Below are 27,979 nucleotides of genomic sequence, written 5' to 3' on the forward strand. Positions count from 1 at the left end.
TGCGTGTGTGTGTGTGTGTGTGTGTGTGTTGGACAGAATTTTGAATGGTTGCAGGGATTAAGAGATAGTTTACAGAAGACAACTAGATCTTAAGATGCCTAATGTCTGCTGCTTGTAGTCAGATTTGGCAGAGTTTGGCAGTAACACAGTCGTCTCAAACTGGGTTCACCATCACTTTAAGACCAATCTGTACAGCTTTTCGTGATGATGATGATTATTATTTGCTATTTTATTTTATTTGTTATTTTACAGTTACTTAGCAACACATTTCATTCTTATTTCATTCTTGTATGCCGACATCATGTTAGTTTGCAGTAATGCTGATATCGCCTCCTAATTTGTAGCTACCAAACTGCAAGCTCACAAATGACCCAGCAACCTAGTATTCTCAGCATTTTTGGACTAACAGGGCAGAGTGTGTGTACTGGGAGTGTGTTGGTGTGTCAGTGGTGTGTGTGTGTACAGTTGATGGGTTACCAAATGAAACAGGGGCACGTTGAGCAAGCTGTGTGGCAGGCACATGTCTGCCGAAACGAAGGGAGTTAATCTGTGTAAACAAATCGAGCAATCCGTTAGTGTGTGTAACATTTCCCAAACTAATATAAAAGACATTACAGGGTGTGTAAAGGTAAAGGGTTACATGTAAAAGGATTACTGTAGTCTGATTACAAGATAAGGTGGTTACAGTTGCGACAAAAACCAAGCAATCAGATTTCACAGGGAAGGTGATTATGTGTCGGAATAGTTGGAGGAGCTGCCAATGAAAGAGCTGGCAAGTAACAGATTACACGTAACAGGATTGCAGTAATGTCATTACACAAACCTTAATCCGTTACAGCTACAGGAATAAAATAATAATCAGATTAGATATGACGATTTCTTGCCAGATTAGCGCAGTGTGGGAACAGATTAATGTCATTATCATTTAATTTGTGCAAAAACACATTGTATTTTGAGAATGGCTATTCTGGTACAAATCTTCTGATAGATAAGAAACGTGTGCACCATAAGCGCTCCTAGAAATGGAGTTGGGAGACATACAGCTCCCTATCAGATAACGCACAAAACATAAATGGAGATTCTCACTCAAAATACTCACCTATAGTGAGTTTTTTTTTTTTTTTTTCTGTGTGTGTGTGCAGGAATATTCATTTTTGCTATGATATACTGGTTTTAGGTTTCATTCCCCCAACTTTATCGCCCCAACTCCAGACAGCCACACACTGCTCTGTGCCAAATTAAAAATGTAAAATTCCTCTCAGAAGGGGGATTTTCTGGCCCACATTTTCTTAGATGGGAATCCCCAGACAAAAGCCTGTTCTTATATCACGAGGTGGGATGGTAGGCTGGCCCGCCTGTTGAAGACACAACTCTTCAACTCAAAGGTAATGTAATCCTTAAACAAGCATGATCCCTGCCAAATTCCTCCCAACCTGCTGACTCACTGTAAACTGACCAGGGTCTTAATCCTTAAAATGTGAATATTTCCTGATAACTACTTGACAGGAACACAGATAAAAGACATGATCCGCCATTTCTCACCATTTGATCATGACTACATGTCAGAGCCTTGCAGGCCTCCTTGTGTGTTTGGATAGTTCTAACATGCTTAATATTATCAAAACTGCATAAACCACAGTGTGTAGCAGTGCCTTCCCCCATATAAAAAAAAAAAAAAAAAGCTGAATGAATGAATTTACTGGCTCAGAGCAGAAAAGAGATTTTTTTTTTCATGTTTGATATCATATTACTGTAATCCTGTAGCACTTAATCTGTTTATCCCAGTTTTTTTAAATCATGAATTAGTGCACTGAGTTATCCAACACATGTAATCTAATTACTGTAAACATTTTATAGTGTAATATCATTGCTGTTACTAATGTGAATCTAACAGAGTAATCAAGGAGTATTGGATTGATTATATCAAATACAAACAATGATCTTGCCTTTATGTAATCTGAGTAAAGAAGTTTCACAGCATCGCATTTGTACCTATTTACAAACAACAGCCAACATTTTCCTCACTTTTCCATTTCCTCACTTGCACTGTGTACACTTTGACCAAGATAAACCAAGACTCAAAATCATAAAATATTGATGAAGCACAAACTCCAAACCCCAAAATACACAGTGATGCACTGATTATGAAATCATGTTGTTTCTCCTGTTTCCTTCAACCTTTTATTTATTTATTTATTTTTATGCCTCTGTGTTTTCGAGCACCCAATGATGAACTTGTACCAGGGCCAGAAGTGGAGGATTTAAAAGGAGCCACTAGTCCTGAGGGCAGCTAATATACAAAATGTGAGAGATGTAAATGAGATTTAAAATAAAAGGTCAGCGCGGCCTATTAAAACTTAATTGCCTGAATTTGGTTATATAACCAGCCGATGCCCTCTCTTCCTGCAGCAACTCATTTTGAAGTGCGTTTTGGATCTGACTTGATTCAAACATTAAGCACTGCGCCGCACGATCCGCTTTGGAGATTTATATAACCCAACATGGCCGCTGTTGATGTGAAGCGATGCAGGAGAGGAAAAGGAAAAAAGAGAGAGAAATCAGAGAGAGAGAGAGAGAGAGAGAGAGAGAGAGAGAATGGGCTGTGGAGAGCTGGTATAAACAACATGGCTGTTTACCGTGCCGCTGTCACACAAAGGACAGCTGTGATGTTACTGTATTTAGATGAAATAATAAGTGAATTACGACTACAATGCTGTTTGACTGAATCATTTTCAATTCAACACACGATTACGGAGTAAATTATATCTGCAGCAGATCTGTGCAAACTGTCAGCGGGGTCTCTGAGGATGTCAGTGAATATGTGTAACAGTTCATGACTTAATCAATCACATCCATTGTCCTACAGAGATGATTCCTCATAGCTCCCCATGAACAGACAAGTTCTTTGATTCATATTTTAGAATCCTGCTATCTACACTTGAGACAGTGTTTTATAATATAATATATTATAGTATCTTATTTCATTGTATTGTATTTTACTTTATTTTTCAATTGTGGTTGATTTTTTCAGTTTTACTTTTTTTTTTTTTTTTTAGATTTAATATAGTTTTAATTTAGTTTCACTTCTATTTGTAGCATTTCTGGTAGAGGGGATTTTTTTCAACGGTATAATAAGAGAAGCTTAGATTATTTATTTTGTATATGTTTGCAACAGCTGGGCATATGAACGGTAAATAATGAATTTATTTAAGAAAAACAAAGAGCCAAGATACTTAAAACAACTGGCGAAAAAAAATGCAATCTTTTTGAAAATGCATTAAAAAAAATCAATGATAATGATGATAATAATAAACATTTGATGTAATGAAGCACATGTCTTTATTTTATTTTTGAATTACTAGTGGACAAGATAGTTTTAGTTCAGTTTTAGTTTTCTGTCAAAGTCTTATTTTGTTTGTATTTCAGTTTTTCCACACCTGTTGGCTTTAGTTTTAGTTGAATGATCTCCATGACATGAGCATGGCTGAATCCACTGAAGCCGAAGGTGGCACACTCAGAGAGACATTTATGATTTAAACCATGACACGGTCGCCAAGGCAGTGAAAACAGCTTCATCCTGCACATTTTGCAGTGAGACATGTGCAGAAGTTGTCGTGAATCTCTCTGGACACGTGTGGGCGAAGCTGCCACGTATGGTACAGTCAAACCTCCGAGGCAGAATATCAACTGATCACCAACATGAGACGTGATCAGGTGGGCGATGAAGACTCCCGAACATCTCACTCCGTACTTTCCCAAATTTTACCCAATATTTTTTTTTTGCTGTTTCCCTGTTGTTTGTAGCAGAACATTTTTTAAGTAATTATTTCCATGTCAGTGACATTTCGAACCCAGTTTTGCCTCTGCAGCAGGACGCAGAGCTAAAACACTCTTTCCTTGGGTCCCTCATTATTCTGAAAGCACTATTCCTAAAATGCAAATGTTGTGGATGGCCATTAATAAGATACATTCGGTAATATACCTTCAATCATTTGTTTTGCAAAATGTCATTTGTACACGTTGATTTCTGAAGAGTATAACTTGTGAATGACAAATAGTATTTTAAGTTAGATGTGCCCCCTCCAACCCCCTTTTTTATTACACAAGCAATACATTTTTGTTTTAAGTAACCCTTATCTTTTGTGATGACTGTGATTTTCTGTGATCATCTGGAAATATAGTAATTGAGCTGTAAGACACATTTCTTAGCAACTGGACCACAGTAGAATCACATCGTATTGCATCGTATCACTTTCTACAATGCCATATCATTTTGTATGGTATCATATCATAGACCATTTTGTATAAATTAAGTTGTAATAAACTCTGAATCCTGTTAAAAGCGATGACAATGTCACAAGTTAATCATGAATGAAACAAACATAAACAAAGACAGTACTGAGGTGGCAGGTCGTGTCGCAGGTTGTGTTAAACCTTCATTCTAGATGAGTATTTGCCAGCTGAGTAATTAACCTTGCAGACACAAGGATACACTCTTCTTAATTTTCATCACTGACAGATGCTACGTACTGTACATCACTCCAATTTAATCATTCATCATCCCATCCCTTTGGGAAGCACAGGCAGTTAAACTTTATTCCTAAGGGGGTTTAAGGTATTTGTCAAATTAAGCTTGGATAGTGCTTTATAAGGATGTCTTGTAGATTATCTCTCACTCAATCAACACGACAGGTTTGCGATGCTTGTAGAAAGGCCCAGCTATTGCGGTGGCAGTATTTCAGGATCTACAGAGAGGGAGGACTCATGGCCACAGGGCTAACAGGCAGTTTATGTCTCTCTGTGGCTAATCCTCTGAAATCCCAGTCAACCCTGTCTGTCTGAGACTGGCATTCCTCTGCAAACATCAGTCGCCTGCTCCCTTCCCATTCACTCCCAAACAAACAAACACCGCTGCTCCCTAATCCATTATACTGGCTGCAACTGTAAACACAAGCCAGGGAGACAGCAGCTCCCAAATGGCTACTGCACTTATTTCTAGTTTTTCACAGCAGGGCTTTTATACTCATGATCCCAGAGGCTCTGCAGGATACAAAATATTCCATGGCTTTACAAATGTCTCATTTGTCACATGCCACCCCCCTTGTTCTCCCATTTTTCTTGTCACCCAGCAGTGTTTTATAGTTTACACACCAGGCGTTTTGCTGACACTCTTACGCAGAGCGAGTGAGTGAGCAGGTAGCACACTGCACTATATCTTAACAGGGTGCATGACTGTTGATGGATGTATTGGTCGTGTTTGGGATACAGCAAATGACACTTAAGATAGGAGGCAGTCACAAGGCCACCCTGCTGCAAGAGGCATGTGAAAGCATGTAGAGCTAAATGAGTCTAAAAAAAAATCATCCCATGAAAATAACTTCATGACTGGCCAAAATGCTGGTCCGCACTCCTTCTGCATCAAATCTACATCCTGTTTGTCGCTAATCCTCCAAATTCTCCATCCTCGCTGGCCCGTCTGAGCCCGACATTCTTCTGCCAACATCAGTCGCCTTCTCCTTTCGCGTTCCGTCCCAAACAAACACACAAACAAACGCTGCCGCTGGTGCTTCCTAATCCTCCATTACACTAGCACCAAATGTACAAAGCGGGTCCTGCAGCTCAGAGGACTGCAGTGCACCATGATGATGTTGTGGGTTTGAATCCTGCAAGTGATCGTTGGCGCATGGTGTTCTCTTCACTCCTGCCAGGCTTTGATTACCACCTTTACTATACCATCTGTGAATCTGTCTTTTAATATTGGCTCGCCAAATGTCCAAAGCCTACACACGTCTGTCCAGTTCTCTGAGAGTCTTTATGCCTGTACTACAGCATCAATCCCTCATCCAGCCAGCCATCCTTAAGTTTCTCTTTGTGTGTGTCTTTCTCTGTGTTTTTTTTTTCCTCAGTCCTCCCCGGATTCCCACTAGGATCTTCTCATCCCTGTTGGAGACCAGCTCCACCCCCCACATCCAGCAGCCATGGCAGAAGACGCGGACATGCGCAATGAGCTGTCGGATATGCAGCAACGCGCAGACCAGCTGGCCGATGAGGTGAGAACAGCGCGTTCCCTCAATCGCAGCAGTATGAATTTTGATGGCACGCTCTTGTATTGCAATTATGTTGGCACACACACACACACACACACACACACATACACACAATGTACATAGTCACAGACACAGGCTGCAGGACTTTCTAAGGCAAACATGCACACACACATTAAGACACACTTGAATATGAGAGAGAAGACCGTTATTACAAAAAGGCTCGGCAACTTAAAATAGCTGTCTTCATTTTCCAATTCATACTTTCATTACTTTACTATCTCACAACAGAAGCCCAAAATGTAGGGTTTATTTATCACAGTTATGCCATTTGTGCACTATCTATGTTCTGTCTTAAAAATATATATGAAAGAGTCATTTGCAAAAACAGATAAATGTCATTTTTGAAAAAAAATGCAACACAAAAGATTTTGCTGCAAAAGCTCATATCACCTATGCACTGGCCTACTAAGGCATACTGCAATTATTTTTAAAAAATGTATACTCTGAAAATAAAATAAGTAAATATTATAGAGATGAATACAATTGGAGATATCTGTTTTTGCAAATATATTTTATTCCAGCAATCGCATGACAGCAAACTTTACCTCTATTACTCTTTAACTTTTTCAACTCAAGATCTAGTTCAAAACAGTTGCAGTTCTCGAATCTTGCGCTGCATCATCTTGTAGGTTGTTGGTTACCTTGGGCCACCAGATGTGACTATTAGCTGCAGTCTGCATGTGTGAGTGTGTGTGTGTGTGTGTGTGTGTGTGTGTGTGTGTGTGTGTGTGTGTGTGCCAGATGAAGAGCGAATCCACCTGCATCTGACTTTATATAACACTGTTTTGAATGTGTGTGTGTGTGTGTGTGTGTGTGTGTGTGTGTGTGTGTGTGTGTGTGTGTGATTGCAAGTGCAAATGAACACATGCATTCACAAACATTCACGCATACACAAGTGTCTCTATCTGGACAAGAGAAATTGTTTGAGTATTCATGTGCACGTTTCTGTGTGTGTGTGTGTGTGTGTGTGTGTGAGTGAGTGAGTTTATAGGTGTGCGTGCGCACGTATGTGTGTGTGCATATCAGTCAGAGTGAGAGAAAAACAGGGAAAAAAAGCCTCAGTTGTGGCCCGCAGCAAATCAGCCCGCACCCCTCCAGCCTCACATATGACTCACACTGGCACAGCTGAGCAGAATATTAAACACACGCAGACACACATGCACGCACACGCGCACACACACACAGATATGCAAACATGGGGCTTGCACAAAATGGCGGCGTCAGAATAACAGTTTCCTCTACAGTGCACGGTGCTGACTTAGATGGGCGATCAAAAATGTGGAGCGAGCACCAAGTTGTATAACAGCCATTACAGATCAAAGGACAGAGGAGGGCAACTGCAGAAATGTCAGCGGAGGGGAAATGTGGTCACTTAACAGGAAGGTGGGATAGAAGAGGAAGCGATGAGAAGAGTGAGGAATGAGAAGAAAAAAGGAGATGAGCTGCCAAAAAATCTTTATGTAATTGTGTCTCATTTGAAGTCTGAAAAATCCTGTTTGTCTTAAAACAAGTGGGAAAAAAAGAATCAGGCATATCAGCCCACTAGTATTAAGAAAATTATTTAACTGACACTTGATTGGGAAATTCTGGAAACAAGTTGACCAGTATTGGAAGCAATTTGGATTATTTCAGCCTCCTGGTAGACTTTTCCAATTGTTTTAAGGAAAACAAATGGAAATGAAACTAAACGACTTGTTAAGACGGAGATTTTTGCAAGATGAGGAGAAGAGGAAAGGCTTGAACTGGCTCTGTATTAACGCTGGCCACTCAAATCTCTTCCCTCACCTCGTCCTTTCATCGTCTCCTTCCTCCTTCCTCGCTCATTCGATTCCTTCCCCTCCCCCCTCTCCTGCTTCCACCCCTGCGGGGGATCAGCGGCGCTCACACTGAGCAAAGCGAAGCGGCGCTCATGTAAGAGGACCCAGATATCACCGAGTGGCGAGTGGCCCCAGCCAGCGAGCCGAGTTCTGCAGCCTCACGCTTTTTAGAAGGGAAATTGGAAAATGCAACTAACACAGCGCAGGCTAAGAATAACCACCCGCAGTCGGGGAGAAGGAGGATAGAGGAGGGGGATCAAAGAGAGCTTTTATTATGAGAGTGTGGTTATTTTTGTTGGCAGGGCTGTTGCATGATTGTTTAAGTCGGTTCTGCAATGCTTTTGCTTTGAAAAATAATATTTAAAAAAAAACGGATCCCAAATCTTGTACTGTACACATCTGATCAATAGTGTAATCTTACATAACATATTGTTAGCTGCTTAAATCTTCTCAGAAATCAGTCAGTGATTGATACTGTAAATGTATCAATAACTGACTGACAGCCAGAGCGCTGTGCTGCCAGTGCCAGTGATCTGGCTCTGTGAGTGAGATATTGATCCCTGTGTGTGCCGGCGATCGTTCAAAGTGGCTCCACTTTGTTGTGATAAGAGCTTGCCAAAACACAATATTGCAAACATGCATGAATCAAATCACAATTAACGGATGATATGAATTAGAGTTGTACTTTGATTTTATACAAGCTGGAGAAAGACACGCTGCCACCTCAGTGCCACCAAAATGGGATTTAAATAAACCTCTCATTCAGAGAATTCAGACACTGTAACAGCAATGTGCATAACCAAACAGGATATCACTCACTCCTCACACAAGATCTGTTCCAGATATTATGCTTCATACAGTGGTGGCCAAATAGCAAGTGTGTAAAAATGTGAATTTTATGATGACTGTAACTGTTTGGCAAATCTAAAAGAGTAACTTGTTAACTTTCTCTGTCTTTTATTTCTCCACAGTCACTGGAGAGCACTCGTCGCATGCTGCAGCTGGTTGAGGAGGTAAGAGAAGCCCATAACTCTATGAATTATGGCTCCCCTCTGGTGCAAAAAGTTTGATTGTAATTCACAGTTTAATTAGACAGTAATAAAATCTGACACAAAATGTGACACAGGAGAGACGGGAAGTTAATGCTGTGACATTGCAAGTCCATCATGTCCCGGCTAAATATTCTGCAACAACAGAGCAGCGCAGGGCTATAGCTTTAGACTTCAGCGAACTCCTGCTCCAGGACTAAAATTACTGTAATTGGACAGTGAGAAAAGGTAACAAAATGGGACATAATAGGCTTTGTGACCTCCAATGAGGTGGTGGTTCACCTGATTTTGACAGCATAATAAAACATAATAAAGAATTAATAGAGAAGTTAATTAAGGGACAAATGAGAAAACTGCAGCAACCAGCCCATCGTTTCCTCACTGTTCAGCCTTTATTATTTAATTTTTAGTATTTGAACTGAATGGTTTGGTCCCAATTAAAGCATGCACTGTCTGAAAAAGGTGATTCACAGTGTTTTACAAAGACGCTTTACAACTGGTAACATTTGCAGGACTATTTTATTGATTGAATCCTCTGCATTTTAGTAAATGCTGTTTGATGAAATTCAGAAAACAGTATTGTCCTAAAGTGGATAACTCTCCAATTACCGTGTAATTATGCAAATGAGGAGCCGGAAGTACCAAGAATCTCTCAGTCACAGTCACTGTTCAGTGTCCCCAGTGACCAATAATAACATCATCAAATGCCGTCAAAACTGCAGTAAAGACGGACAGATGAACAGAAACAGAGCAACACACCTGATATTTATGTCTGTGGTACTGAGTGTGTTTTGGTGCTGAGTCCAGCAAGGACAGCACAAGGTCCTTACTGGAACTTTATCTCTACACATCTATGACAAGCAAATATTGATTTGTCAAAGATGAGCCAATGGAAGAGAGTGGACAACAGAAACTTCAAGCTCATTGATGAACCATTGATTGAAATTGCTAAAGGAATGTGATTACCTTATAAATTATGGTTGTAACTAGAAGGCACTTCAATGGATCTCTTGACCCTGCAAGCAAGGACATAGCTAGCCCGGATTCAGATCATCACTAAAATATAATCAATTATTCCTTGGCACCAAAAGGCCTGTCTGCCCCCTGAGTTTCATGAAAATTCATTCAGTTTTTTTTTTTTTTTTTTTTTTTTTTTTTTTTTCATATCCTGTAGACAGAGAGATAAACAAACTAACTAAAAAGGGTGAAAGCATAGAAATTATGATAAAACACTGTCATCATGACCTGACAACACTTTAGGGGGCAGGTGATGGAGAAGAGGTCACTGTTGAAAGAAATTCAGACATCTCCTTCAGCATCTGTCACATGATATTTTTCACTCTTACTGCTGGTACCCAGTAGTCCTAAGGCGGTGCCAAGTGAAGCATGAGTCAACTGAATTATGGTGTGAATAACACATTAAAGGATATGACGCCAATCCCTGCTAACGTCAGGGCGAGAGAAAGAAAAATAGACACTCACACAGATGTGCGGAGCTGCCTGACTATTATTTGTTTTTCATCTTTTGTCTCATGAATTCCTGTTGCAATTTAAATGCCTTGGCAATATTGCTCATGTAACATTGATGCCAGTAAAGTGTATTTTATTGCACTGAGGGTGAAACAAGGAGAGACAGAGCGAGAGAAACCAGCAGACTGGGAGTGAGACATGGCAACAAGCAGCCAGACAGGGGAAGGAGGGACTGAAAGGGAGAGTGAAGGACTGAGGGAGTGAGGGAATGTGGACAGCTGGAGGGGAGGGCTGACAAGCTCCTGCTGCATATCTCAAGGTCATATTGATCATCAGTCAACATATCTCACCGCGCAGCACCGCCCCACAGCTACCGCAGGCGAGGAGGGATGGAAAGGGAGAGAGGGAGGGATGGAAGGAGAGTAAGACGGAGCGAGAGTGAGAGGAGAAAGTTTACAGCGCCTCTGGGGCGGCAATCAGATGGAAAGATGGAGGGGGGGGCAAGAGGAGGGTGATGAATACAACTCTGATGAGACACAAGGAGAGTGAAACCAACACTGAGATGAGAAAATGGAGGGTAATGTGAAAAACAACAACAACAAAGCCAGAGAGGCACTTGATTTGATCAGTCAGATGATTATGTTTCATCATTTATGTCGCATATGTAATGATGATCCCCTATAAAAAGAAAAAGTCTCTTGTTTGAGGCTTGGCTCTCGCTTGAGGCATGTCAATTTGCAGCCCATCCATAGATAATGCCAGAATCACAGAGGTATCCATCAGATTTGCATCAGGAAGCAGCATCGAACCATCTCCCGTCCTGTATGGGATTTTGTGGCTGATTATTCCTAGGAGTTTCCCCCAAGGGACACATTTCAACTACTTTGGGATTCCTCTCAGAATGAGGCATGCTAAATTACAGAATAATTTATATGCTGCTGAGTTTCCTTATTGCTCTCCTCTCACCCCTCAAACATCAATGCCAGCTTTCCTCCTAAGGAGACAGGGGTGTGTGTGCACAAACACATGCGCGCACACACACACACACACACACACATACACATACACACACACACACCATAATCTTATTTATGCCTATCAAGCAGAGCCAGGTGCCACATCTTAGCACTGCGGTGCTATATTTCTAAGAAGCAGGGAGGAAGAAGACTTGTGTGTGTGCTAGTTTCGCTATCCTCCACCCTCACACACTCTTTCTACACAGCATCCAAAGCTGTAGCCAAGCCAGCCTATCAGTGACTAATAGCTTTACTGTTGAATGCCCATGCAGGCTCAGCTGTTCAGATGTTTCACAGTCAGGGAGAAATTAAAGTGAGATTTTTAATGCGTATGAGGTACAGCAAGGACATACAGCAGCCTGTCTCCCAATATGCCCCACTGTGCCTCATTTGAACTGAACTGAATTGTCTTAAATTGTGAATTACTTGCAAGAAAGATGCAGTAATAATCCTAAAAATTCTGTGATGGGTTTGGGCTAGTTCAAGATTAACCAGACTTGAACGGATAGTGGGCGGATTTGGATTCTGTGTTATTAACTGTGACATTTGTACAAAGAAACCCATATGTCATGGTTTTATTTTAATGAGAAACCTTCCTTTGGTGTCAGCATTATTATGGCTAACCCCCTGGGAGCTATTTGGCATGTTTCCTACTTAAGGTTATATGGCCAAATGACCTTTGCCCTTTTAATCAATACCAAACCACATGCTCATGTTGGGGGAGCAATATCCTCTAATTTGTTCCTGCAGGAGAAAGGAAAAGTAAATAAAGAGATTTTGAGATACCCTAACTCTGAATTAAACCAAATTAGCAATTATACTGGATGGGTAATAGAGTTTGGCTATTCAGAGGATGTGTTAAGGCTTTATCTGTGAGTTATAAGGCTTTAATCACAGGTATCATAAGCCAAAACATATTATGACGGCACTGTAATATTTAATCAACATAATACACACAAATTGCCTTCATGATAACAGGAGAATGCCCTCTGGAGTTCCTGATCCATCTAGAGAAGATAACGAGAGAACAAAATAATCTCATTTTCCTCAATAGTTTGCATGTGTCCTAGCATCCGTGTTTGGCACCATCATGGAGGTCCAATGGATAATTAAAGCATATGATTGCTTAACATATAAAAAGCAGGCTTAAGAAAAGAGGAAAAAAAGAAAAGGGGGGGTGGGCACAGTCCATTAATGTTGTAAATAAAAGTAAACAGTCTGACAAGGTAGGAGATTTCTTTCCAAATTTAGGACCAGGTTTCAGGAAACTGTCTTGCCTTGTATAGTTCTTGCCTTTTTAGTCCTTGTCTCTATTTGAAGGAAGGTTGAAGCATGATAAATATCAAAATTTGGCATTGTTGGCTGGTTAATAAATCAACAAGCCAAAAAGCTAAGTTAGTAGCCACTGCTAACATTAGTTTTTGCATAGTGAGTAAATGAAGCATTTTTGAAGCACACTCAAACATAGGCACACATTAGATGAAGTGGGTAGTTTTAATGGCTTTTACTTTGCTTACTGAAACATTTTGACCCTGCTAAAACTTTGTGCTTGTGGATTAGTGCTCGGAAGCGGTCGAAAACAGCGATTCATTCGTAAATATTCCACCGCTATCAAACACAGCACAGAAATCAAAGCAGACCTGTTCAATTCTGTCAGTGAGGCCTTACAAGTCTTTTAGTCATTTAGAAATGAAAACAACTGTTCTCAGACGCTGTTGCTTAAGCTTTGTGGACCCTCAATTTGGTGCCAAACAGTGTGTTACATCACCTGAAGCACTCTGTGGCTTTCCTCATAGTACTCAGCAGCTTTGGTGTGAAAATGTGTAACAGCATGAGTGTAAGCTGGTCATTGAAATGAAAAAACTAAAAAAAAAAAACTAAAAAAAAAAAAAATACAAATAGACTCACAGGTATAACAGATTTGCAATACATTATTATCCCTATCTACTATTTGCCGCTGTGATTAAAATGTTGCAATTATGTAACAACGATATTTAAGGCCTCCAATGCAATTCAAAAGAAGCCTTAGTGTGCATGTTTATATGCTCAAGATTATAGTACCTTCTAAAAGTTATATTTATAGTATAACAGTGTTTTTGTCATTTTTAGTATGATCCGCAGTGTGATCTGTAATCTTAGAGTCTTTGTACAGTGATTTTAGACATTAGCAGACAAAGAATAACATCAATGGAAATATGAACTCAATCACAAAGCTCACTTTTATACACAGTTGGTGTTTATGTTACAGTTTTGTAATTCTCTACAATACCAACATCAAACACCATGTCTTTTAAATCTTATTCCAAGAAGAGGCATGCTGTCGTTTACTGTGGATCTTTTTTTTTTATCATGCTGCAAAAGAGCAATGTGGCATCTCCAACCCTGATTCTGCAGTGTTGTCTCGTGATGTTTGAACGCAAATGTTGAAACCAAAGAAACATGTGGTGGGCATTGCGTACATTACGGCCTCTGCTCTGTGGAGGCATAGCTTTTCATTGTCTTCACTGACTTTTGCATTTTGTCAGTGAGGACAGAGGACGAGGTGGTTTGCAGCTGTAAAACAGATTTGTTGATGTTGGAAAGGGCGCAAGGTAAAATAGCAGCAGGTACTATGCAAGCTGTTGTATCTCATCTTACTAATTTCTGTTTCTTTGCTTTCCTCTGTTCTCATTTTCCTCGCCTGCACCCCTCCGTTCTCCCCGGTGCTTTTGGGGGAATAGAGCAAAGATGCCGGCATCAGGACTTTGGTTATGCTGGACGAGCAGGGAGGTAAGTCTGCAAGAGGGGACATGGCAGTGGCAGCGTTTAGAAATTGAAAGCATATAGGTCTTTGTAACTAAGATATTCACAATAATGACTTAGGTATGATGATTTCATAACTAATAATAAGTACAGTTACACTCACATACTATGAGTGCATTGATGACATTAGAGGAGTCAGCTTTAAGAAAATTACGGTATCAAAATATTTGTGAATGGATGGATTGTTTCATGTGCAGTTGCTTGTATTCATTTAAATGCATTTCCAAACTAACCCATTTTTCCTGATTTTGTTCCTTAAGTAATAATTGGACTTTTATTTAATTAATGCATGGTTGATTTGAGTTTCCTTTGGTCAAGGGTGCCACATCGGCTAACACTTTTGGAAGGTTCTACTTCTTTTCACTTTTTCCTTTCAGCTTAACTTTATTCTTTTACCCTTTGTTTCCTTTGGCTAACATTATTCTTTTTGGTTTGCCTAACTGCATTTTTAATTTGCCAGCAGCTTTTTCTTTTCTTTTTTTTAATTATTTCCTAACAGATTCCTTTACCAATGACAAAAAAGGAAATCTTGAAACATGAAAAGTGCCAAATATTAACTGATCCACTGAGGAATAATCAATGCCAGCCACTGCAGTGCCAAAACCTCCACAGCTCAACATCAACATAAATTATTTCTTTGTTTGTCCCTATGGCAACCAATAGCAGGGTGAGTTCTAGCCTGGGCTTGGATCTGTTTGTGCTGTTAGTCTGCTTCAGAGTCATTGCACAAAACAGTTTGGACATAAAAATGTTTTTATTTGCTGCCATGCTGGCGCTGCAATCTGTTTCTATAACCATAACTAAGTAACTTTGAATTCAGTGCCAACAGCTGCTTAGTATTTTGGGCACTTCACCTAGGTGATGTTTTAAAGCTTGTAGCCAGCACATCTGAATGCCAAATAAGCAGCAACGACATGGCCAAAAGTTGTATAAACACATGTTGTAATGTGGTTCTGGTCAGTACCTGTTATTTCTTCAGAGAAAGGGAAGGAAAGTATTTCTACTGACCACCACTGCCAGCCTAAATGCCCAAACAGATCTAAGAACAGCTAGACAGGGCACCACTGCCCAGATGACATGCCAAAGGTACAGATATGGAAAAGGTGGATAAAACAAGCGATCGATTTAGCTGGTAACGACAAAATAGTCACTCACTCCCCCTAATAATTCATGACCTACTTTTGTACAATCCCTGGTTCAATGCAGCTTTGCTGATATAAACCCACAATCCATTTTGTCCATATCCAATCCAGAATATCCACAGCACAGTACGTATTAATTCCTCTACAACAAACAGTTAGGCACCTTGTCTAGTTGAAACAGCTGGTATGAAAATATAAAAAGGTGCAGGGCAGAACTGTCTCAGCGGGTTGTTGCCGAAACAGAGAGAACAAGAAGCATCATCTCTGGCCGAGCTCTCCCATTGGCTAGGGGACCTGTAAAGCTATCCACCAATCCTGTAAAGCCTTAAGGCCCGAGACTGTTAATTGCACCAACATTGTTGTTTGCCCAGGGGGATGAAAGCTCTATACCTCCCTGGTCCCTCTATCCTTTGATGATCCATCTATCTCCTCATCCCTTCCACTGCGCTACTGTGCACCGAAAGGATCACCACTCCAAAGCCAATTGTAACGGCTGACTGGACACATAGCCGGCCGTAAGCCTCAGCTGACCTATAACCCTGCTATATTGATTTTTGTGGAGGCAGAGAAGCCTCTCGTGTGTATAGTACTTGATGCTGGAGACAGTTATTGGAGTTAAAGGGTGTATAGATTTACTGTGGCTGAAATAAAGAAGCAGCAGGGAACAAAAAAAAAAAATGTCTTTTAGAAACTGGCCAGGTGCTTTTTGCTCCAAACACTTCTTAATGAGTGCAGCATGTTCAGTATCTTCACCCCCACTTCACTGCTGCTTGCATGTAATAACACTGACTCAACAAGGACCATTTCTTGGTTGAATATATTTACATAAATGCATGCCAACCAGGGATTTTACAAATCTGGAAAAAGTCAATGAACTAGTTTCTGAGTCTGCTCCATATTTTACTGAGCCTCACACTTGTACTAATGTGTATTTCCTTAACCACAATAAAAAGGGAAATTTGTATGTTTCATATAGTATAACATTAGTTTCCCTTCCTCCGACCCTCCATCCACCACATCAGCATGACAAAAGCCCTGCCACTCACAAACCAGCATCCGACTATACTTAAAATCCTTTCAGTTACTTTGAGCATTTACTATTGCAAAGACAGACTTGCAGTTTTGGGAGTCAGGTTTATACACTTCATTGAGATTTAGTAAATCACCAAAAATGGTACTTGAAAGAATTTTAAGTAGTCTCTTTAAGATAGTCTTGACTTTAAAATGACATGCTCATGCCTTGATCCACAGCCCATACTAACCATGTAGCTGCTCATCTCTGAGAGCAGAGTTTCTCATCTCTAGTCCTATTTGGTTGCATATTTATTTCTCATCTAAGTATTAACATGAATGACTCCACTAATCAACGTGGTTTGCAGACTGGCTGAGCTACTGAGTTGTTTGTGCTAGGGCTCGGTCAGAGCAGAACAGAAATCGCAAAGTGAGGCAAAGTTGGTCATTTTTACTGTTGGGAGTCATGTCAACGTAAACTGGGACTATAAATAAAAGCTGGCAGTCTCTTACTTTGCCTTCTGTTGATTTGTAAAAGAGGGAGATGACTTCACAGCAAAAAAAAAAAAAAAAAAAAAAAAAAAGACCAACTTTAGCTCACTGTTCCAGTTCTTATGCTCCAGTTGTAGATCTGGATGGAGTTGAGAAATTCTACACAAGTGGGAATTTGTCAGTTTTGCATGATGCTAACGCCCCAGCAAACAGCTCTTGAGGAAGACCTCTCCTTTTTTTTTTGTTATCTTAAAATTATTCCACCCAATGGAGTTTAACAATGATTGCTATGAATACACAGTCGCAAGGATTTGAACTGCAAAGCAACAATCTTTTAAACTCTCATTCTCGACACTTGGACACGTAGGAAGTGTCACAAGGAGAGATGATGAGTAAAATCAGTAAATGTCAGTGCTGAAAGATTTCTATTTACTGAATTCACCAAGTTATTACATTGTATTGAAAATAATTCAATCACTGTCATAATTTGATTTTGTGCTCATACACACACCATTCTCAGGCCTTAAAGATCCAGTGAGTGCACACGATTGTATTTGAGCAGACCAAATCGATGGGTGTGCTCAGTAGAAATTCATTTTAGCTCAGTCATAGTCTCTCACCCTCACACACGCGCATGCACACACAAATGCTCGCTCACACCACGCATGCATGTGCACACACAGACACACAAGAGGACAACACACAGAGAACTCAGTTGCTGCTCATCATAACTCATATTTCTGTCAATCAGTCAATGAAATTCATTCCACTACTGTCATCCCTTTGTCCTGACCAGAGCAACTCGATCGTGTTGAAGATGGCATGAACCATATCAACCAAGACATGAAGGAAGCCGAGAAAAATTTAAAAGATTTAGGGAAATGCTGTGGGCTTTTCATATGTCCGTGTAACAAGTAGGTACTGACAACGTGCCCCAAAGGTTCTTTGCATATGTGGTGGCGTCCAGTTTTTCCTCTTTTTTTTTTCTTTCGTCACAGTGAGTGTCTGAAGTTGTTGTCTTCTCTCCTTTGTCTTCTCTTTCTCTCTCTCTCTCTTCCTCCCTCTCTTTTCTCGTGCTTCGTTCTGTGGGGGATAAATGACTTGTGTTTAATCAGAGCAACTGGAGCGCATCGAGGAGGGAATGGACCAAATCAATAAGGACATGAAGGATGCAGAAAAGAATTTGAACGATCTAGGGAAATTCTGTGGTCTTTGCTCCTGTCCATGTAACAAGTAGGTGCTGCTTGCCTGCCTGCCTGCCTGCCATTAAAAATAAGACAAAAATAATATCTAAAAAAAAAAAGCAATAATAATAGTTATAATAAACGAGGTAGAAGTGACATCATGATGGCCATCAGCCAATAGTCCGCTCTGCTCCAACTCCAGCTAGACAACTGACTCCGCCCCTTTCACATCTTGCCATGATGAGCTCTTATATACTTTCTTGCATACACACTCATGCAACTGCAGGCACACACAGCAGCCTTGGGTTCTTATCTGCTGGACCACTGGACTGGATTCCAGATATATCCCAAAATCCTTAGCTCGACAGCTGTGAATATCCCAGGAGTCCATCAGTCAAGGCCAGTCATTCAATCACTGGTCTCAAGGAAGAGACATTAATGCTTCCAAATGACACACTGCAGCTTATAAACTCTATACTCGAACATACCCACTTCTTTTCAGTTGTTACTGCCTTTATGCAGGCAAGCTAGACCTGCGCATACACAATTAGACCAGCAAGACGCAAACCCAATAAACCCAAGCTCACAAAGTCCAGTCCTCCACACAAGCTCTCCTCCACTCAGCCAAGGCCATAGTTCATCAACAAGTGCCTCTTTAAATACCCTTCTGCCAAGTGCCCTTCTCCAAGTGCCCTATTTTCTAAGCCTCCACTTCTCCTAACACCTTTATGATGGGAATCATCTTCATACAGGTGTAGCCATCATAGAAGTCCCACTCTGAACATACATATTTGCTCCACTCCTGAATAAGGATTAAAAAAAAAAAAAAAAAAAAGATTCTTGAGTATTAATGCAGGCAAAATGCAAGCTGATGTTGAGGGGGGGACTTCTGCAATGGATACGACTGTAGCTGCTCTCCCATCGCCTGAGGTTTAAAACCACTTAGATACATTGAAAAGAGCAGGGCTGGGGTTCCCAAAGCATCTTGGCACTCAGATCATGTTGAGATCTTGACTGAGAATGGGACAATCAATGATCTTGGTGCTGAAATGCCTTTGGGAAGCCTGGTCCAGGACTGTTTGACACTTCTCCTCATCTGCATGATCTCTACTACCACCACGCCGCTCTAACATCCAGTAGATCCTCACCTTTTGCAGGCAACAAGACTTTTTTTTTTTTTTTTTTTACCCCAAACGCACCCTCCTCCCCCATTTTTGAACCACCAAGCGCCAATGACATGGAATGACTGGCGAGCATGATCCTTTGAATGCTCATGCATGCATGACGATGCAACTCATAATAGCAATGCTACACATGATGACATTTTATATGCTAAGATCATGATGCTGATATTATGAACAGTGATGGTGATGATGACAATGATGATGATGATGATGCTGATGATGATGCTGATGCTGATGGTGATTCAATTCTTCTATGTTTCATTTGACAAGAACTGTAAAGGGCCTGGGGCTTTTTCCGGTAAAGTGAACAACTCGGGAAGGGGGGGCTTTTAGATAAAGTGGGGATAAAGAGGTGATTGCGGTAGTAATTTAGTACTTTTTACCACAAGTAATCTTTAATTATTAAAATAAAAGTTTGTGGAACAAAACATGATTTAAATAAATAAATAAATAGGAAGCTGAAATGGGTGAAATGTAGGCCTACATAAACTTTTACCATAAACCATAAACACTATTAAAGATGTTATTTACTTGTTCTAACGTGTACTATCAGATTATGCGTTTTTGGTAATATAGCAGAGTTAAGAATATTATTATTTTGTTTTATGATGAAGGAACATAGGATCAAGGGAACACAGTGTTGTTTCCAGTTTGAAAAAAATTACCTTGAGGGAATATAGGGCTCAGGGAACAAAAATGCACTTCCAATGTGCAGATTCCAACCTTAATTTGGCATTGTGACTCATTTTCAATACTGGACCAAATTCAGACTATGACAATAATACCATATAAAGAGGCAGGAAAATGATTATGATCCTACTGATGTGACAAAAACAAAAGAAACCAAAAAGATGAGTAAACAGGAGAAGAATCTATTTGGCACAAGCCAGTCTGAAGCTGTGACCACATCACAGTGACACAACAATGAGGATATGATGCTTTGTTCTTTACCTACTTGCACAAAACAAACAAGAAAAACTGAGCAGGAGTGAACTGTGTTGTCACACGGAGCTGGAAACTGGGTTACGACGCATGCGCGGTGAGGATTTTCAGCTACATTCACTCTGTAAAATGGGTACATCATGCCACCGCGCATGCACGGAGTCTTCTCCTTGTCTTTGCGCGGCTCCACATGACGATACAGCCCACTGCTGCTTTGTTTTTCCCCTCTAGTTCTGCTGCAATTTCTCTGCAGTACCACCCCTCCCGCAGAGCACTGTGCTAATTTAGCCATTTATCCTGCACTGGCTGTTCCACACTACTGTTAGCTAAGCTCCCTCTCCCCTCGGGAAACTCACTCACATGTAGGTCAGCCATATCAGATAGCGGCATGATAGCCTGCCGGGAAGTTGACTCAAACTGAATGCACAGATAGATGGATGCTAGAGAGACAAACGGGGGGAAAAAATAGCTGTATTTCTTTCACCTCACAGAAAACGAGACATCATTCCCTTTATAAGCTGCTCGCTGCTTGTCTCTCAGGTGCTAATGCCTTCAGAGTCCCAGCTGCCCATCAGAATTGGCTGACTCCAGGCTTTTTGGTCCTAATTCCTCTGGATTCTTGGTGTCTATGTGCCAGCATCACTGGATTTCATTGCTGGATAGATCAACTTGCAGGTCACTCAGGGAATGAATTAAATGGAATGAGTTCACTTTCACCAAGGGATCTGCAAGGCCCATACGATCTAATCAGATCATCTCAGTTCAATCATAGGAAAGCTGATTAGTGGAGTGCATTATATCCATTCTGAGGCAGCAGAGAAGCAAATAGCACAGGAACGCAAAGTGGATATCAAATGAGAGGAAGGTGAGGGGAGAAAGGAAAGGAAAGGATTTGGTAGGAGAAGTGAAGAAAGCAAGACAGGGAAATAAACTACATACAACACAAAGGAACAAAAGGAATAGAAGATGGAGGCTGAAAAGGAGCTAAAATATAAAAAGCGAAAAGGACTCAGACAAGGGGGGGTGTGTGTGTTTACCACGCTGGTGTGTGTCAGCAGGGACAGGGAGCTAAGCAGAGCCTTGCCTCAGTCCATTTCTATTAATAAACCCAGTGTAGGAGGCTGAGCCATCGCCATCCCTGATACTGCTAGAATACATCCTCACAGCACTCCAAGGTTACACAAAACTCAGCGGCCGATGCAACAATGCAGGGAAAGAGGAGACAGAACATCCTTGAATGGATGGGGAAAAAAGGTGTAGAGAGATGAAATAATGCTCCAGGCTCTGCCTTTTTCCATTTTGAACAGAAATACTAAGACTGGGTGTGCAGGAAGGTCAGTGTTAAACATATTCAGAGGTGAAAGGTTTTGGTTTGTACCTGTATGCCAAGCTGCTCAGCCGTGTGGATAGTGCATTTATCCAAAGTGCCTTAAATAATACGATTGCCGTGCCCACTGAGAACAACAAATAAAATTCAAAATAAAACGATAAGCTTTAACTACTAATTCCCCGCCCCTGTCATTTGTGCCAAAACAGCTGCTGAATCTCAGTTTGAATTTTGACAGGCAGAGTGAGGTGACATTTACAGAGCTGTGATTACACATCATGTTAGCACAGCTGTATTTGTCAGTGTGCTCTCTCCTCCTGAGAGAGAACGGAAGCGAGATAAATCCCATGCTTTGGTTTAGGGATGTGGTACTGTCACATTCTTCATCATACAGTACTCTGGCCTCCTCTGCCTTAATGCTACCTGACACCCCAGCTTGTCCACAACTCCCAAACTGGAAAAGAAGCATTGACATTTAAGAGAAACTGAGAAAACTAAAAAAAAAAAAACGAGCATTAGTAATAATAACAGTTAATAATGGTGTTATTCTCTTTGACTCCCTCCAGTTTCTTGTTTTGTTTCCTTTTTTCTTTTTGCAGTTTGTTCTTCACATTAATCGTCGTCCCTCCTAACGGTGTGACAGTCCTGTAACCTCTGTGTTTTGTGTCTGCCAAAAGCTTGTCTCCTCTCTGTTTTCTGTCACATTTAACTGTGGAAGGGGGAGGGGGAGGTGGGGATTCAATATTGTAATGACATGCTAGCAGGTTGGTTACCAAAAGGAAAGGGCATTGTCACACACAGAGTCATCCCAAATGTTGCAGCTATGAAAAAATACACGCCTATATTACACGTAATTCAGATTTGATTCCAGCTCGAGAAAGGTATGTGACTTAGCATACAAAGCTTGCCTGATTTTGACCAGTATGTTATATACCTATGAGATATAACATCGCTCAAATTACTATTGTGAATTGATCCCATAAGATATCAACAGAATGAGCTTGTACCTACCAAACCAACTTACCTATTTACCAACCAATCCATGCCTGCTATGCTTTGCTTGACTTAGTCTAGTCCCCACTGTTACTCATATATTTATGTGCTGGATGCATGATACCAGATAACACCTGTGTGTCAGCTGATCACATTATTTACTGATATATGCTGTTACAGTACCTCAAATCCAAGGCTCTCTTGGTAGATCTCTCTAATGGGAAGCCAGCTTGATTGAGGTAAATGATGAGTCATGTGGTTGAACGGCTGAGTAATCGTCTTCCCCGTTGTTGCCGGTGGCCAGGATGAAGAGCGGAGGCAGCAAGGCCTGGGGCAACAACCAGGACGGGGTGGTGGCCAGCCAGCCCGCCCGCGTGGTGGATGAGCGTGAACAGATGGCCATCAGTGGAGGCTTCATCCGCAGGTAAGAGGGGTTTGAGAGGATGGTGGAAGATGGGGTTTAATCAGCTGAACGCCTGAAATAGAAAATGCACGAGAGGAGAAAGAGAGGGTGATGTGAAAACATCCTCATGGGGAGAAATGGTGACAGAGAAAGAGGTGTGAGCGAGAAAACATGAGTGTTATCCATGAAATCATACCATCAGTATGATTCAGACGATCAGACGATCATAGAGGGACTAAATGTGGAGGAGAGAGAAAAAGCAAAGTGATTTGATATATTAGACTGCAAATCAGTGACTAAAGCTCCTTTTCCATTACATGGTATCTACTCTACTTGCCTCGACTCTAGCCCCTTTTTCTGAGTTTCCATTAGGCAAAAGTTTGGGATATTATGTGGTACTGGATACTATTTTTGGAACCACCTTCATTGAAATTCCACACGAGCTGAGCAGATACTAAAAGGTGACATGAAACGCTCCAGACCAGAGAAACTGAACAGCAAAGCCCTGCCAGTTGCTTCTTACAACAAGGAAATGAGAGAGAAATAAGACAAGAGCAAATTCGCTTTGGAAACATGTAGAATTATCTCATCACAGTAGCAGATTTTTTCACTCGTTTTGACAAAAAAAAAAAAAAAAATCAAGATTTTTAACACTGAATGTTAAGATAGAGGATATGACAGTCAAGAAGCATTAAGGAAAATGTCTCATTTCTTTACTTATCACTCCTCTATTCCGCATGAATATTTTATGGGTTTACACCTTTTTTTTTTTTATCACAACAACATTGCTAGTATTCAGTATTTGGCTGATAACTGGTTATAACAGGGCATTAGTGTTAGAGGATCACATAAGATTTCTCTCTATAATGGATTAATGAATTTTACTCTGTAATTCCATAAAGAATTCATTGGGCCCAGTACTTAGTAAAAGCCAATACCATGTTTAGTATCAGAGGGGAAGAACTGGAATTACTGTCATCTAATTTCCCCCTAAAAATCCCTGTTTACAGTCCCAAAGGGTTTTACAGGCCACACATGTTTACAGGAAACAAAACAGGACCACATCCCTGACTTACTCCTCATCGTGAGCAAGAAAAACTACTTGAAAGATGAGGAAAGGTTCCATGAAACTTAATCAACATCTGAGGAGAAATTGGGTTGTTGTGGCAACAGCAGCAACAATAATAGCACACAGACACAGAATATCAAAATAGCAAATAACAATAAAAACGACAAGAACACAACAGAAAACAGAATATCAACAAGTGTGCAAATGTTTGAGTTATTATGCAACCAGCGTCCCAGCGACAAGCTGTCTGATCTGAGGTCAGATTCTGCTCTCTTGAGACACGGAGAGCATTGGAGGTGAATCACAGGTGAGGGCCTCACAGAGGGAGAGGCCGCTGCCTCACTGAACTCAGGCAACATGGCAATATGTGCTGTGTACCTGTGTGTGCTTGTGTTTGTGTGCACATGAGCCATTTTAAATGTACCTGTGTGTGTGTGTGTGTGTAGGGTAACAGACGATGCCCGGGAAAATGAGATGGACGAGAACCTGGAGCAGGTGGGTGGCATCATCGGTAACCTGCGCCATATGGCCCTGGACATGGGCAACGAGATCGACACTCAGAACCGCCAGATCGACAGGATCATGGAGAAGGTACACACACACACACATACACACACACACATGAGAAATCTATGTTTCATATATCTCCAATTAGAGTTATTTGGTTTGGTTTTGAAAAAGCTACTCAACTCAACAGCGGCAGAAATTTCTGAACCCACAGAGGAGCGTGTAATCTTTCAGTTGAAGTTAAAACTACAATTAACTGCAAACAGTGATGATGTGTGACGCATACCATCTTACACATCAATATTTCTCCCAGAAATGTTTTATTTTCTACTTACATTACCTGATTTTAGGTAGCTTTATTCCATGGAGATGAGGATTAATCCTTATCAGTGGAGACCTGGACGAGACAACTGCATCATGACAAAAAAAAAAAAAAAAAAAAAAAGCAGAAAAACAAGATTTCCTTATTTAACCTTTATGTGTCCAGGGAAGGTTCACTGAGCATACAGAGAGACCCGTCATCACCTAGTCCACTCCTCTGAAATGCAGTGGAAAGATTGAAAAACTAACATTCAGATCATGCAGTTCTCTGACTTTCCATCGCAAACAACTCAGATAAAGTTCTTTTAAGGAGAATGGAAGCTCCTGAAGGCTTCACGCTCCACTCCATCGGGTGAAATATGACAGTCTGCACCGACAGTAGAGAGGGACAAACGTCATGAGCAGAAGTCAGCGCAAGTTAGCCAGGCCTTTCGGCCAAGGGCAGACACATGCCCATCCGTGTCACAGCGGCCAGGCATTTGCGAAGGACACGAGAGAAAAAACTGCTAGATTTTACTGTCACCTTAGCAGCAGCTTCTGCCGATTCCACTAGTAAGGAAGGTGACTGGAAAGTAGCAGGATAAACACAATCAACAAAGCATCTCCTTGAATGGGTGAATGGAGGTGTTTGGACCAAATGTAAAATTACACACTGATTAATTTATCAACACATCTCCTTTAGGGGATACTTTTTGCGAAAGATTACTGTCTGATCTGAAGATGACTGTCTCAGGCTCTGTGCGGTCCTGTTAGGAGCCCACGGGGGCACGGAACTGCAGGCCTTCGCAGGTCACATAGAGAGGCAGCCATTAGAAATGACATTTACAGTTTTATTCATCAGTACTGCGGGATTTTCAGCTCATCAATTCAGCAACAATTCCTGGTGGGTGTAGAAGCAACAGTGCAGCCGCAGTGCAGCAGCAGCGTAGAGAGGGGACTTGTGTCTACAGAGCAGTGTTTTCCTGAAATTTGTTCCTTCTGCTGTGAAAAGGCTATTTCTCTTAGAGTGCCTGTGATGGAAGTTTTCTCACCGACCGTCTTCTTTTCTCCACCCAGGCTGATTCCAACAAGACCAGGATTGACGAGGCCAACCAGCGCGCCACAAAGATGCTGGGCAGTGGCTAAACTCCCACAGCCGAGAGCGTTATCCTCCCAGCTTCCCGCGCCGCACGTCAACAGGCGCTGACATGCTTTCATCATGGTATTGACCTTCTAGGTTTGCACACATGCACATATCACCTCCCCTCCCCATTGTAAATGTTGTTCTGTGTGTCGTCTGTCGAGCTTTTTCAAGATGATTGTCCTCGTAAAAAGATGATTTCTTATACTCCGTATATCATTCTTTCCAAAGGTTGTATATAGTGCTGACTTGATGGCTCTCTAGCTCACCTGTGAAATTTTTATTCTCTTTATCAAAAAATATATATATCATATATTATAATATATCATATATAATATATATATAAAAGTACACTGCTCTGGATGACAAGTATATAATAGGAATGCGATACAAGCTGTTTGTTTTTGTTATTTTTTCCTTTTCAGTATCTCAGTATTGTCTTAGTAAAACTGTGTCATTCCATTTAGGCTACTGTCATGCTCCTTACTTTGATGTTGTCACGACAAAGGGAGCGGGCTGATGGGAAAACATGAATAAAGATATATTAAGCAACGGTTCAGACGAAGAGCACTTACAATCAGAGGCAGTCTTTGGTTCATTTTCTTTCCATCGCAATCATATTGAGTTCCAGTTTAGACAATGTGCAACTAGACTCTCTGTAGCTGTATTAGACATTGCATTCCAAGTGATGTGAATTGTGCGTTCTCTGCATGACAAATGGTAGATTTTAGAGTCTTATAAATAAAACCTGTCTGAAAAATATATATAAAAAAAATGATAACATGGCAGTAGCAAATTGACAAAACGCATGCTCAGTATTAGGACACAGTTGATCGTTCCATACTCCTGCAAGTTTGCAATAGTGCCACTCTTTCTGTCTCGATATATTTACCAACTGTGACCATCTCGTTGTAAAATAATGCAAAAGGGATCAAAAAACTGAAGAAATAAAGATGACAAAAAAAATGAGGACTTGGGGTTGTATTGCAAAAAAAAATGACCTGTTTTCTAAATGATTATGCAGTTCAGTGATGAAGATGTTGATTATGTGCTGAAAGATGGGGACTGGTTGTGTACTGTAACATAGGTTTTGGATGCTCTGAAAAAAAAAATAAACGTTTGCAATGTAAAGCAAAGACGCATATTTCTGAGAGACCTTACTTTTATAAGAAGACTGTATCTGTAAGTTTATTCTCCCCGTGTGGTTTGTTATTGGTTAAAATAATAATAATAATACTAATAATAATGAATAACAATGACAACTATACTCTGAAACAAAAAAATTACATACAAAGGGTTTTTTTGTTGCTTCTGTACTTTAGAGCTATGCACACCAAATCGCCAAAATGTCGAGTAGTTAGAGTAAGATGAATAAATACCTAAACCTGAATGACACAATAGGTTAAACTGTGAGATTGATGTCCTCAACGCATGTAATATTAAAGACTCCCTCTCTGTATCCTGTCAGTGTGTGAAGTGGTGGACATTTTGTAGCTAGCTGAATTGATTAAAAGTAATAAACCCTGGTCGTACCCGTGTCTGTCTTTATTGCTCCTGTCAGTCCACAGGGTTTTTGTCTCTCTCCAAACTGTAGCGAGCAGCCATCCATGCCGGGGATGTTATTTTTACAAGAAAAGTAAAAAAAAAAAAAAAAGAAACACTTGGTTTAATCATTCTTACATGTGTTTTATCCCCTATGGGAACATGGCATAGTCCGGACAAGAGGTGTCGTACTAAAAAATCATCATGAACACACTGACAATCAACAGACAGAACATTTGGTGGTCATGTAGTTTGTGTGCAGCTATCGATGTGCAGATCATTAAGTATCCACGCTTCATTATTTGAGGTTTTATTTGAAGTGCTTCTTTAAAATGCTGTACATACATTCAGGATTTTTTTTTTCAAAGAAAGTTCATAGTCAGTTTCTTTTTTTTTTTTTTTTTTAATCTAGAGGATCCAGTCTTGCTATGTTTAAAATAAATTGCTTAAATGATGGCAAGACTGTTTTCTTTTTCAAAAC

At 40.7% G+C, this 27,979-nt stretch overlaps 1 protein-coding gene across 1 annotated transcript in view; it reads left to right on the forward strand.

Moving 5' to 3' along the window:
- The window catches only part of snap25a (synaptosome associated protein 25a), a 42,165-nt gene extending 14,683 nt beyond the window's left edge, over positions 1 to 27,482 (forward strand). The window contains exons 2-8 of the mRNA XM_030047036.1: positions 5,907 to 6,050; positions 8,896 to 8,937; positions 14,180 to 14,228; positions 18,022 to 18,139; positions 22,841 to 22,960; positions 24,455 to 24,599; positions 25,893 to 27,482. Coding sequence (XP_029902896.1) covers positions 5,979 to 6,050; positions 8,896 to 8,937; positions 14,180 to 14,228; positions 18,022 to 18,139; positions 22,841 to 22,960; positions 24,455 to 24,599; positions 25,893 to 25,961 — 615 coding nt within the window. The 5' untranslated portion in view covers positions 5,907 to 5,978 and the 3' untranslated portion in view covers positions 25,962 to 27,482. The remainder of the gene's footprint in view (positions 1 to 5,906; positions 6,051 to 8,895; positions 8,938 to 14,179; positions 14,229 to 18,021; positions 18,140 to 22,840; positions 22,961 to 24,454; positions 24,600 to 25,892) is intronic.
- The last annotated feature ends 497 nt before the right edge of the window (positions 27,483 to 27,979 follow it).

Source organism: Myripristis murdjan, chromosome 24 (assembly GCF_902150065.1).
Source record: "Myripristis murdjan chromosome 24, fMyrMur1.1, whole genome shotgun sequence".
NCBI classification, from domain to species: Eukaryota; Metazoa; Chordata; class Actinopteri; order Holocentriformes; family Holocentridae; genus Myripristis; species Myripristis murdjan.